The 14,013-nt window shown below is 41.3% G+C and overlaps 1 protein-coding gene across 1 annotated transcript in view; it reads left to right on the top strand.

Moving 5' to 3' along the window:
- LOXHD1 (lipoxygenase homology PLAT domains 1) overlaps positions 1 to 14,013 on the top strand; it is a 257,303-nt gene that overhangs the window by 57,354 nt on the left and 185,936 nt on the right. Inside the window, exons 10-11 of the mRNA XM_087885022.1 lie at positions 1,991 to 2,126; positions 6,948 to 7,108. Of these exons, the coding sequence (XP_087741148.1) occupies positions 1,991 to 2,126; positions 6,948 to 7,108 (297 nt within the window). The remainder of the gene's footprint in view (positions 1 to 1,990; positions 2,127 to 6,947; positions 7,109 to 14,013) is intronic.

The raw sequence follows: 14,013 nt of genomic DNA, 5'->3' as shown, positions 1-14,013 counted from the left end.
ATAGAATCAAGATCACTTGAAGTGTTAATACCACTTTATAATGCCTTGCTAAGGCCACGCTTGGATTACTGCATTCAGTTTTAGTCACCACGATGTAAAAAAAGATGTGGAGACTCTAGAAAGAGTGCAGAGAAGAGCAACAAAGATGATTAGGGGACTGGAGGCTAAAACATATAAACGAGTTACAGGAATTGGGTATGTCTAGTTTAATGAAAAGAAGGACTAGGGGAGACATGATAGCAGTCTTCCAATATCTCAGGGGCTGCCACAAAGAAGAGGGAGTCAAGCTATTCTCCAAAGCACCTGAAGGCAGGACAAGAAGCAATGGGTGGAAACTAATCAAGGAGAGAAGCAACTTAGAACTAAGGAGAAATCTCCTGACAGTGAGAACAATTAATCAGTGGAACAACTTGCCTCCAGAAGTTGTGAATGCTCCAACACTGGAAGTTTTTAAGAAGATGTTGGATAACCCTTTGTCTGAAGTGGTGCAGAGTTTCCTGCCTAAGCAGGGGGTTGGACTAGAAGACCTCCAAGGTCCCTTCCCAACTCTGTTATTCTGTTTTGTTACAATTATGATGCCCTGAGGTTAAATGGTCACTATAAGGCAATCCTATATCCCATAATTCTGTTTTTCCTTAATGTGTGTCATGGGATATTCAGCTTCGTGCACCCAACAGCGGTGTGTTCATTTCATTAAACTCTTGGCAGTCCTCCAGTTGCAAAGAAAAGAATAACCAGCCATTCTCGTGCATCCTTAGCATTAATAACACTGAGGGGGAAAATCCCCTCTTTTTAGATTATTAGGTGAAAGAGGTATCTGCTTTTGAAATCTCTTCCAAAACAGAAGAGCATCTTTGAGAAATTCCTACAGGTGTATCAGAACTTTTCTCTTGCATCAGAACTGTGTCCAGTATACAGGTAATCCTCGACTTACGACCACAAGTGAGCCTTAGATTTTACCTGGCTAAGCAAGATAGTGGTTAAAGTGAGCTTTGCCCCAGTTTAATGACCTTTCTTGCCACAGTTGTTAAAAGTGAATCAATGCAACGGTTAAATTAGTGACGCGGTTGTTAAGTGAATCTGGCTTCCCCCATTGACTTTGCTTGACGGGAGGTCGCAAAAGGGGATCATGTGACCCCGGGACACTGCAACCATCATAAATGCGAGTCAGTTGCCAAGCATCTGAATTTTGATCATGTGACCGTGGGAATGCACAGAGGTGGGATTCAGCCGGTTCGGTCTGGTTCAGAGGTGGGTTTCAGCAGGTTCTGACCAGTTCTGGAGAACCAGTAGTGGAAATTTTCAGTAGTTCAGAGAACTGGTAGTAAAAATTCTGACTGGCCACAACCCCATCTATTCTCTGCCTCCCAAGTCCCAGCTGATCGGGAGGAAATGGGGATTTTGCAGTATCCTTCCCCTGGAGTGGGGAGGGAATGGAGATATTACAGGTTCCTTCCCATGCCACACCCACCAAGCCACGCCCACCAAGCCACGCCACACCCACCACGCCACACCCACAGAACTGGTAGTAAAAAATTTTGAAACCCACCACTGGTCTGGTTCGGGAGAAACGGTAGTGGCGACTGTGGGAGGCTCCGCCCACCCACCTGGATGTAATGCGCGAGCACTGTGTGAAATGCGCGAGCACTGTGTGTGCTCACATTCGCGAACCGGTAGGGAAGGTAAGTGAATCCCACCTCTGGGAATGCTGCAATAGTTGTAAGTGTGAAAAACGGTCATACCGTAAGTCACTTTTTTCAGTGCCATTGTAATTTTGAATAGTCTCTGAACAAACGGTTGTAAGTCGAGGACTACCTGCAGGTGAGCCTATCAGGGAGCTGTAGACCTTTCTTACATCTTCCCCAGTCCGGTGCGTTGCAGATATTTTGGGATTGCAGCATGTCTTCAGAGGGCACCAGGTTGGGCAAAGGGCGGAGGCCAAATGGAATATAAATTAACTGGCATCATTCATTTTATCTCCCTCTGCCAGGTGGTGGTGTACTGTCCATTTACTGGAATCGAGCAGACGTTTCCGTGTGGGAAGTGGCTGGATGAGAACGAAGCGGATGGCCTGGTGGAACGGGAACTCTACGAAATGCTCTCACTGCGTCGGAAAAGACTGAAAAGTAAATGCAACAGGAAAAAAATAAATTTATTTATTTTATTTATTATATTTCTATACCGCCTTTCTCCCGTAGGACTCAAGGCGGTGTACAGCCAAGAAAAATATAGACACACAAACATCATAAAATTGCTAATTAAAATTATTACTTAGTTTGGTCAATTAAATAAAACCCAGAATTAGATAACATTTAAAAAATCATTCACATGTTCGTATTTTATTTATTTATTTATATTTATTTATTTATTTATTTATTTATTTATGTAAATAAATCTTGCTTCTCATTTCTTTATAAATACAGGTAGTCCTTCGACCACAAACGAGCCCAATTTTTCCATTGCTTAAGCAAGACAGTAGTTAAGTGAGTTTTGCCCCCATTTTACGACCTTTCCTGCCATGGTCATTAAGCGAATAACTGCAGTTGTTAAATGAATCATTTGATCATTAAGTGCATCTGTCTTCCCCCATCAATTTTTCCATTGTGAAGCGAGACGGATGTTAAGTGATTGTTGCCCCATTTTACCACCTTTCCTGCCCCAGCTGTTAAGTGAATAGCTGCAGTTGTTAAGTGAATTATTCAGTCATTAAGTGAATTTGTCTCCCCCTATCAACTTTGCTCATCGGAAACTGGCTGGGAAGGTTGCAAAGGGTGAACACATAACCCCATGAATACATGCTAGTCAATGGTGGGTTCCGTCCGGTTCTGCCGAGCCAGTAGCGGTGACGATATGACATCATTGAACCGGTTCTGCCACCTCCCCCCCCGTGTTATTCTTACCTTTTATTTGGTCCCACCCCCAATCTATTGATGCCTCCTGAGTCCCAGCTGATGGCTAGAGGGAAAAAAAACTGTTTAAACTCTTGCCGTGGGGCTTCAAAGGGCCGCCCTACAGCTGATCAGTGTTAAAAGCAAACAAATGAGTAGACCAGTGCCTGCAAAAATACATGAGTAGACCAGTGCCTGCAAAAATAAATGGGTAGATCGGTACAGCCCTGCAAACAGTTAAAAGCTTGGTAGACCAGTACCTCTGCTAAATCCTAAAGAATTGTTTGTCACATGACCATCAAACCACGCCCACAAAATAAGTCACGCCCACAGAACCGGTAGTAAAAAAAATTTAGAACCTATCCCTGGCCTGCTTGTCTTTTGCAGCTCATCTTCGAACGACCACAAAACTCTGCACAAGAGGGAAATCATGTTCTGAAGAGATGGTCGCACTCCACTAACTGCAGGGCTTAGATTTCTGTGCAACACTTTAAAATAAAAAAGCCAAAAGAACAGAATACCATCATACGTTGCAAAAAAGGAATTGCATTCTCTCCCTCTCTCCCAGGGAAAGATAAATGTTAACCGTATCTTCTTATTCTTGCAATTGTCCTTCTTATTGTGGATCTGCTGGGATCAAAACCATCTAAATCTGCTCCTGGCGTGTTTCATGATTCTTTCTTTCTTTCTTTCTTTCTTTCTTTCTTTCTTTCTTTCTTTCTTTCTTTCTTTCTTTCTTTCTTTCTTTCTTTCTTTCTTTTTTTTGCAACACCCATTTCTTTCAGAGGAACAAAATGTTTATTTATCCGTGTACTTTAACATTCTGTTCAAGATCTAATCTGTACAGAATAACTTTAGATTACAAGAACTCTAACCTCCCACTTTACTCCTGCAAGTCTATTGAAAGAACTTGGTTGTCTCTTAAGGGGGTAAGATAAACAGTTGAGAGCTTCAGGTTGTGCTTTACAGAAAGGAGGATCAGAAAAAAGAACATTTTTGTGCCCGATTCAGAACTGGAACCCAGAGAGAATGGGAGGATGCTGTAACCCAGAGGTCTTCAAACTTGGCCACTTTAAGACTTGGGGACTTCAACTCCCAGAATTCTTCAGCTCCCAGAATTCTCCAGAATTCAGCCAGCTGGAGAATTCTGGGAGTTGAAGTCCACAAGTCTTAAAGTGGCCAAGTCTGAAAACCTCTGCCGTAGCCTTTCATCTCCTCCTGATCATATTAGTGCAACGAATATTTAAATTTATTTATTTACTTATTTAGCATATGGCATAGAGTGCCACAGAGGACTTCATTTTTCTTCCCGTAGCTGTGCTGTGCTAAATATAACAGAATAACAGTGTAATATATGCAAATATAAATGAGTACATTGGGTAGAATAATTATATATAATTAGTAATGTATGAAGAGTATATACGATATTTGTTTTATAATTTATAGGGTGTGTGGCGGAGATAATGCCAGGATGGTCGCACTGTGTCCAATATTTTAATAGGAAATGAATAAAGAATTTTTTTAAAAAAATAACAGAGTTGGAAGGGACCTTGGAGGTCTTCTAGTCCAACCCCAGAAATGGGCTGCTGCTGGTTCACATCAGTTCAGGTGGACCGGTAGTTAAGATTCTGCGCAATTCGGTGAACCGGCAAATCCCACAATTGCCTGGCCCCACCCCCACTCATTTTTGGGCCTGTTTTCTGGGCCGTCTTTCGGTCATTTTGGGCTGTTTTGTGGCCCAAAAATGACCCAAAAATTGGCCTGAAAATGGCCCCCAAAACAGCCTGAAAACAGCCTGATAATGCCCCCCCAAAAGCCAAAAAACAGGCCAGAAAATGGCTGGGAGTGGGGCCAGCCAGTGGTGGGATTAGTTCCAACCGGCTGAATCCTACCTCTGCCTTTGACGCGAGTGGCCGGGAGGCAGGGCTGGTATGATGAGTGACGTCACCCACCCAGTCACATGACCAGCCGGCCATGCCTACCCAGCCAGAGGACCGGTTGTTAAGTTATTCAGGTCCCACCATGTCCAACCCACTGATCAAGCAGGAAACCCTATACCGTTCCAGAGAAATGGTTGTCCAATCTCTTCTTAAAAACTTCCAGTGTTGCAGCACACACAACTTCTGGAGGCAAGTCGTTCCACTGATTAATTGTGGACGCCAGTGAGCAAACAGGAGCGTTTCAATTAGGGTTATCGCAAACATTTCCCGTCAACTAAAACACATTTTCCTCCCTTCAGACTGTTCTGACCTAGGCTTCCTGAGACAGTAAAAACACACAATTAGTCCCAAAAACCCTCTTTTTATTTCAACGGCTGTGAATTCTGTTCATTCCCAGGCCGTGATGAGTCACAAATAGTTTGTAAAGAGTCCGACAGAAGTCTGCCGCAGTCCTTCGGGATAAGGCTGATAAGCACCCACCTTTATCTCCCTTGACGCCCTGCCAAAGACCTAATTGGCAATTAGCTTTGCAAGGCCACACCGAGCACAGAGTCAAAACGGAGCTTCAGAATTTAAACCGACCAGCATGAACAAAGTTGCTTCCTGCAAAGGCTCATGTGCCTTTGCTCCTCCTTTATGTCTTATGGGACCTAGGCTTCCTGAGTCAGTAAAACACATGAGTAGTCCCAAAAACCTGTTTTATTGCAACAGCTGTGAATTATGTTCATTCACAGATGAGTCCCAAATAGTTGTAAAGAGTCCTTCAGGATAAGGCTGGTAATCACCCACCTTTATCTCCCTTGACCCACTGCCAAAGACCTAATTGGCAAAGCCACACGGAGTCCAGAATCCAACAGAGCTTCAGAGTTTAAACTGAACAGAATGAACAAACGTTGCTTCCTGCAAAGGCCCACGTGCCTTTGCTCCTCTTTTAAGTCTTATGGGAGGGGCCAATCATCTCCCAGCCTTATTCCCGAGTCATCCCTTTTGTTTTAACTGTTCTTGCCTTCTGGCAGCTCTGCACATGCGCGCACTGGGAACAGGCTCCCCCTGTTCCTCTGCCTTGCTGAGGTCCAGCTCTGGAGGCTCTGGAGGCAGTATGTACCTCCCAGATGGCTCTTTCTCTGCCTCCAACGCAGAGCCCTCGTCCGAGCCTTCCCCAGACTCCAGGACTGGCCCATGTTTCTCCCCAGCCTCCTCACTGTCTGACTGGCGGACCACATCCTCCTCCTCCTTCTCCTCCTCAAGTGCATTACATTTTCCTCCTCCTCATTTCCTTCCTCACCCTCCTCCTCTCCTCCTCCCACTTCTCCTCCCCCTTCCCCTTCTCCCCCTTCTCCCCTCCTCCTCCTCCTCCTCCTCCTCCTCCTCCTCCTCCTCCTCCTCCTCCTCCTCCTCCTTCTTCTTCTTCTAATTTGATTTATATGTCGCCCTTCTCCGGCGACTCAGGGCGGCTTACAGTGCGTTAAGCAATAGCCTTCATACTTTTGTATATTTATACAAAGTCAGCTTATTGCCCCCACAAACTGGGTCCTCAATTTACCTACCTTAGAAAGGATGGAAGGCTGAGTCAACCTTGAGCCTGGGGAGATTCGAACTTGCAGTAATTGCAGGCAGCTGAATGTTAATAACAGGCTATTAGTCTGCTGCGCCACCAGGCGGCTTCTTCTTCTTCTTCTTCTTCTTCTTCTTCTTCTTCTTCTTCTTCTTCTTCTTCTTCTTCTTCTTCTTCTTCTTCTTCTTCTTCTTCTTCTTCTTCTTCTTCTTCTTCTTCTTCTTCTTCTTCCTCCTCCTCCTTCTCTTTCTTGTCCCCCCTCCTCCTCCCCCCCTCCTGGTTATCCCAAAAGGATATCATGCTCAACAAAAACCTAAACTAGGAAGTCTGATCCAAATTCCCAGTGTTTTATTGATGTCCCAAAACAACCTGGGAACGAAAAACGTCATCCCAATTATCTGTGTGATTTTAGTTATTAAATGAAAAGCTGTTAATATGACTGTGAATCCAATCGGGTTAATGGATGGATGCTCAATTTGTTTTTAGTTTCTTCTTTAAATTGGGTTGCTCTTTATCACCAATCTTTAACAATAATCTAATTTTTAAAAAATGTATTTTTGATAGAAAATCCTTGGTCGCTGTGGATCTGGACAAGTGACATTAAAGGTGCCGGAACAGACGCTCCCATCTTTCTCCAGGTTTATGGTGACAAAGGAAAATCCGATGAAATGAAATTAGACAATAACTCCGATAACTTTGAAGCTGGACAAACTGACAAATTCATGGTATGGTTTCTTGTATTATATTTCTGCTTCAAGCTCAGTGGAAAAGTTGTTATTTGCAACATGGTGGCCTAGTGGTTAGACTGCAGTATTGCAGGCTGCCCACTGCCAGCAGTTCGATCCTGACCGGCTCAAGGTTGACTTAGCCTTCCATTCCATACTTCTAAGAGTATATAGCTAGTCCTTGATTTACGACCACAATTGAGCCCAAAATTTCTGTTGTTAAGTGAGACCTTTGTTTTGCCCCATTTTATGACCTTTCTTGCCACAGTTGTTAAGGGAATCACTGCAGTGGATAAGTTAGTAACCCGGCTGTTAAGTGAATCTAGCTTCTCCATTGATTTTGCTTGTCAGAAAGTCACAAAAGGGGATCACATGACCCTGGTATGCAGCCCAATGGTCATAAGTATGAACCAGCTGCCAAACATCTTAATTTTGATCACATGATCATGGGGATGCCTCAAAGCAGGTGTGAAATCCAGCAGGTTCTGACAGGTTCTGGAGAACCAGTAGCGGAAATTTTGAGCAGTTCGGAGAACCGGCAAATACCACCTCTGGCTGGCCCCAGAGTGGGGTGGGAATGGGGATTTTGCAGTATCCTTCCCCCAGGAGTGGGGAGGGAATGGGAATTTTGCAGTATCCCTCCCCTGCCACGCCCACCAAGCCACGCCCACCAAACCACACGATGCTCTTCCAGCCACGCCCACAGAACTGGTAGTAAAAAAAAATTGGATTTCACCACTGCCTCAAAGGTTGTAACTGTGAAAAACAGTCAAAAATCACTTTTTTTCAGTGCCGTTGTAAGTGTAAATGGTTACTAAATGAACTGTCGTAAGTCAAGGACTTACCTGTACTTTATTGAAAGCGAAAGTGGTTACAGAACGAAGCTGAATCTGCCGGTTTGGTGTGCAAAGGATACAATTAACTTTCTCTTCCCCCTGTTATCTGTCAATGTCCAATAAGGAGTTCTCATGTTGTTTAAGTAACGGACCTTCAGTTCACACCAGTGGTGGGTTCCTCCCGGTTCGGTCCGGTTCGGCCGAGCCGGTAGCGGTGACGATATGACGTCACTGAACCGATTCTCTCCCACCCCCCATGTTATTCTTACCTTTTATTTGGTCCCACCCCCAATCTTTTGCTGCCTCCTGAGTCCCAGCTGATGACTAGAGGGAAAAAAACTGTTTAAACTCTTGCCGCGGGGCTTCAAAGGGCCGCCCTACAGCTGATCAGTGTTAAAAGAAAACAAATGAGTCGGGTCGTAAGTGCGAGGACCTTCCAGAAATGACTCTGACCAGCTAGCCACGCCCACCTAGTCACGTGACCTCCAAGCCACACCCACAAAATAAGCCACGCCCACAGAACCGATAGTAAAAAAAAATTAGAACCCACCCCTGGTTCACACCTTCTCCATCTCTGCATGCTTTTGGCTGACTTTGGACTGGATTGGTATGTCTCCCTGTTTGGGTCAGCATGACTTCCGACCTCTTCCCTCCCCCTGTTGCTAATGTCAGGCTGACAGGATGCAATGCGAAGCTAGCAAAATGGCAGCCATGACCCATTTGTCTGAAATGGTATAGGGTTTCCTGCTTGAGCAGGGGGTTGGACTAGAAGACCTCCAAGGTCCCTTCCAAGTCTATCATTCTGCTTCTATTAATAGTTCTAGAAAATGTATTTTCCCAGTTCTACTATTGTCATAGGAAATGGGCTAATAGATCTTGTCCAAGAGAAGAAGGAGGAGGCATGGTCGTTCCTATTTCTCTAATTCTTCTTCCAGGAAAGTAATTCCAAAATAGGGCTTTAATTATTAAAAAACCTGGGCTACATTTGAGCAGATATCTGACATCATTAATGTCAGCTTTAACTATGTTTGATCTCTTACAATATGTGAAGATTTCTTTTCTCCTTCTCCTGCATAAAACAGATCCATTCATGCTTTCCCTACAATACGAAATGTGATTTTGATTTTATATTTAAGGGCCTGGGAGTTTAAAACTGTACACAATTTATAGGAAAATATCTTTTTCATAAATTTTTAATCAAGATATGGGGGCGGGAACTCTCCACCAGCCCTAAGAATAAAAAAGACCCCTTTTTTTCTTTCTTTAATCATGTCAGAACACCTACTAACTCTAGATATGTAACATTCCGTACCGAGCAAGTAAAACAGACATAAAATAGGCCAGTATTTCTCAACCTTGGCCGCTATAAGATGAGTGGACTTTATTGGAGTACTCCAAGGAAAAGGGCTCCTGGCCAAAATGCCAAGAACTAAGGATTAAGAAAGCTTTATACATTTTCAATAAAGGAGAAGGCGGGACAAGGCGAGATAATAAGAAATATCATCCAATAAACATTTTAGTAATAATTCTACAATTTGTTCTATTGGTCTCTAGCTGTCCCTATTCCTAAACCTTGGCTAATAATGCCCCAGGAGTTATCTAATACACATTTTATTGGCTGCAGGCCATCTGTATTCCTAATTTTTAGCTGAGGCCTGCAAGTTGTCTAACTCTTGTTTATTTATTTATTTATTTATTTATTGCTTCAATTTATATGCCGCCCTTTTCCAGAGACTCAGGGTGGCTTACAATGTGTTAAGCAATAGCCTTCATACTTTTTGTATATAACTGCTTAGTAGGGCTTTCGGCCCCCCCAATCTCAAGCGGTGTTCTTTTTTATACAAAGTCAGTGTCAACTTGCAAAGCTTTCAAGTTGCCATGAGCAGGAGGGAGGGAGAACTGAAGTGAATTCCATACATTCTTTCTGACCGCAATCAGAAGGAGGGCGTTAGGTTTCACAGCCAGCCAAAGTGGTTAATTTGAGAATGTGATTTATGACATGGCCAGAGAGGAGGGGAGAGACAGGGTCATAGGGGAACGTAAATCTACGTAGGATCAGTCCTAACTGCATCCCAGTATTGCCGGAATGTTGCTCCTAATAAATGACTATATTTCCTTTGGATCATGGCTCATGAATTAATTAGGGCATCTTTTGGAAACTTGACAGACAGCTTATTGCCGCCACAAACCGGGTCCTCATTTTACCTACCTCGAAAGGATGGAAGGCTGAATCAACCTTGTTACTTTTATCAGCTTTCTAACTACCCAGAATCGCTACAAGATTTATGTTGCAATATTTTTAGGATCAGACTCAATAATGATAATAAAGATTAGAGGTTTAAATATATCTCTCTTTATTCTTAACAGGCATTCTATATTCGCTGAATATTTACAGATAGAAGCGACGAGAATGGTGAGGGTGGCTCCTTATATATACAAGGGGTGGAGTTAGGAATGGGAGTGGTAAGTTATGAATACATTAAAGTCCAAAGAATAAGTTAACCTCTGATGTTCCATATATACATTATTTACACATTGGAGAATAAGGCATTTACATCTGACAAATCCCCCTCTAAATGCCGGTTCGTTACACAACACCAATTACATTCTGATTCAGGACAATATAATACATATAATTTAGAAGTTAAATATTTGTGTTGTTTAGAAGGTAAGGGTTTTGTTAATATGTCAGCTAATTGTTCAGAAGTATCGCAATGTATTGCTTTAATGAATCCGTCTTGAGACAGTTGTCTTACATGCTTAAACTTTATATCAATATGCCTGGACCTTTGTCCAATTGCATCGGATCTGGATATTTCAATGGCCGCTTTATTGTCTTCATGTATAATAAATGGTAAAGTGGGTTTCTTCCAAATATCAGTGATCAGATCATTGAACCATACAAGGTTATTTGCAGCCTTGGACAAACAAACATATTCCGCTTCTGTAGTAGAAGTGGCTACTAGTTCTTGTTTACCAGTATACCAGTAAACTGGACAATCATTCAATAGAAAAACATAACCAGAAGTACTCTTTCTGCATGATGTATCACCAGCCCAATCTGCATCAGCATAACAAGTAATTTTTGGTTCTCTGTCATTATTGGGTTCCAACATTAAACAAAAATCTAATGTACCCTTCAGATATCTTAGAATTCTTTTGACAGCTTCCCAATGATACAAGGTTGGTTTACTAACATATCTTGACAATAGATTGAGAGGTAATGCAATATCTGGCCTAGTCCAATTAGATATATAAAGGAGTGAACCTATAACTGATCTATAAAATGTGTTGTCTTTAAACTCAGGGGAAGATTCATCAGTGTTTCTAAGAAAATCAGTTTGCATAGGGGTGTCACAGGTTTTGGCATTATTTAAGTTACATTTGTTTAGGAGTTCGACGATTTTATCTTTCTGTGTAAGTTTGAATCCCCTTTTTGTTTTGTTAATTTGCACACCAAGGTATTTATTCACTTTACCTAGAGATTTCAGTGAGAAGTGTTCATTTAACTTATTTACAAAGATTTCCCTGCTCTCTTTATGCTTTCCAATGTATAAAATATCGTCCACGTAAATTAATACAAATTCAATATGATCATTACTCTTTTTTACAAAGAAACAGTTATCAGCAGTGGTGGCGTTGAAATCCATGGTCTTAAGTACTTTTACCAAGCAATCGTACCATCTTTTGCCGGATTGCTTTAATCCGTACAGACTCTTATTTAATAACCAAATTTCGTTCTTATTAGTGTATTGACTGTGTGGTGCTCTTACATATATTTCCTTATCTAATTTTGCATGTAAGTATGCGGTCTGTATGTCATATTGGAATACGTCCAGATTGAGTGCAGATGCTACTACAAGGGCTGTTTTGACACTCTCTGTTCTCACTGTGGGTGAATATGTATCAGTATAGTCTTCTGGATATTTTTGTGCATAGCCTTGTGCAACTAGTCTAGCCTTGTATAAGGTATTGCCTCCTTCTAAGTTCTTAATTTTATAAATCCACCTGGTACCTATAATTGTTTTATCCTTAGGTGCGATCGCAGGTGTGAATACATTTAATCCTTGTAAACTTTCCATCTCTTTTTCCATAGCTAGTTCCCATTTTTCTCTTTCTTCATGTGGAAGTTTCAATACTTCTTCATATGTATTAGGTGTTATTTGTTCTCCATTCATATGCATTATGTAATCTTTGTATTTATTTGGTATTTGGTTTCTATTGTTTCTAATAGTTCTTTCAGGCTTGCTATGGTTATCATGCAAATATCTAGCTTCCTTTTTTGTTAATGTGTCTGTCTTTATTTTATGCTGACTATTAGTCCAAGTTTTGGTTTTGTTCTTACTTTTGTTAATATTTTGATTTTCTGTTGTTCCTTCCTCGCAAGATATCGTATCTTTACATTTATTAGGAAATATTTCATTAAGGTGCAATTTTGACCAATTGGCCTGTTCATGGAACACAGCTGTTCTGGATACTATAAATTTGTTATTACTATCAATAAATCTGTACCCTTTGGTTCCAGTTTCGTATCCCATGAATCTTAATCTCCTGGATACGTTTTCTCCCTTTCTCCTCAATTGTTTAGGTATGTGTACGTCTGCAGTGACTCCAAATATGTGCATGTGTGATAATTTGGGTTTTCTATTGTACATCACCTCATATGGTGTCTTATTCACAATACTGGACCATGTTCTATTTTGAGTGTAATTCGAATAATGTAATGCCTCTGACCAAAATTGTTTGCCTAAACCAGCATCCTCTAATGTGCACCTAATCGTGGTTTGTAGTGTGGAATTTTTCCACTCCGCAACTCCATTTTGAAATGCAGAAAAAGGAGTGGACGTGAAATGTAACATTCCTCTATCCTTTAACCATTGGGAGAATTCTTTAGACATGAACTCACATCCCCTATCTGTCATAATTTGCTTTATTCTGATATTATGTTGTGTTTCTATACGTTTGTAGAATTCCTTAAATTTCTGAAATGTTTCATCCTTGTGCTTTAATGTGTAAACAAAACCATATCGGCTGTAGTCATCCACTATTGTTAGGAAGTAACGTTTTCTATAGGTAATTGAGGGACTTAATGGACCAACTAAGTCCATATGTACCAAATCAAAAATATTGTTAGTTGATCTGTTAGATTTTTTTGGTCTGGGACTGGTTTTTAGTTTGGTGGATTTACATACTGAGCATTCCAAATAATTTTCACAATTTTTTATTTTGACACCTTCTGCGTGTTCAGTCATTTTTTGTACTACAGGAAAGCTTGCATGTCCTAACTTCCTGTGTAAGATGTGAGCACACTCATCATGAATTGGTTTACCTATTTTTGGTTTCTTTTCCTTGTATGTATTTTTGTGATCATGAGTTATTCTACACTCATCATTGTCACTGTTACTGACATTTTCATCATCTGCTTCAATACAATCTTCCATATTTGAATCAATGTTATGTAAACATCTTTCTTTAGTTATCAGATAGGGTAGACCTCCTTTTATCATTACAGTACCTACATTTGTTTTGTTCTTTTTTATAGTTGCTTTCCCCTTTGAGAAAACTATATTGATATCAGATTCTCTGCTTAATTTTATGGCACTTAGTATGTTGTGAGGTATTTCTGGGATTAATAATACCCCCTCTATTTTCCCTAGACCAGGCAAGGTCACGTTTCCTTTGCCTAGTACTTGAACCTTTTCTTGGTTAGCTACCTTTATCACAAACTTATCTTCTATAAATGAAGATAATATACTTTTGTTGTTGGTGGTGTGATTTGTTGCACCAGAATCAATAAGCCAATTGTTATTCTCATCCTGCTGTGTTCTGGTGCTGTCTTGTTTATTTAGCCCATTCAGTGACCCAGATTTCCTCTCTTTTGAATTTTCTCTACCCCCTCTACCTTCTTTGTAATTTGGTGGACTTCTATATTTGTGTCTATCTGTGAAAGATTGTCTGTAATTATATATGCTCCTATATTCTGGCCTATGTCTCTCTCTTGAGACTTTGGGGCAGTCTCTTCTACTATGTTCCCTGGATCCACAATTGTAGCATCTAAAGGCCTCATCA

The sequence above is a fragment of the Pantherophis guttatus genome, chromosome 2, assembly GCF_059756535.1.
Source record: "Pantherophis guttatus breed Tessera chromosome 2, ASM5975653v1, whole genome shotgun sequence".
Lineage (NCBI taxonomy): Eukaryota > Metazoa > Chordata > Lepidosauria > Squamata > Colubridae > Pantherophis > Pantherophis guttatus.
Note: the sequence above shows the minus strand (reverse complement) of the source record. Positions and strands in the feature narration are given on the sequence as shown.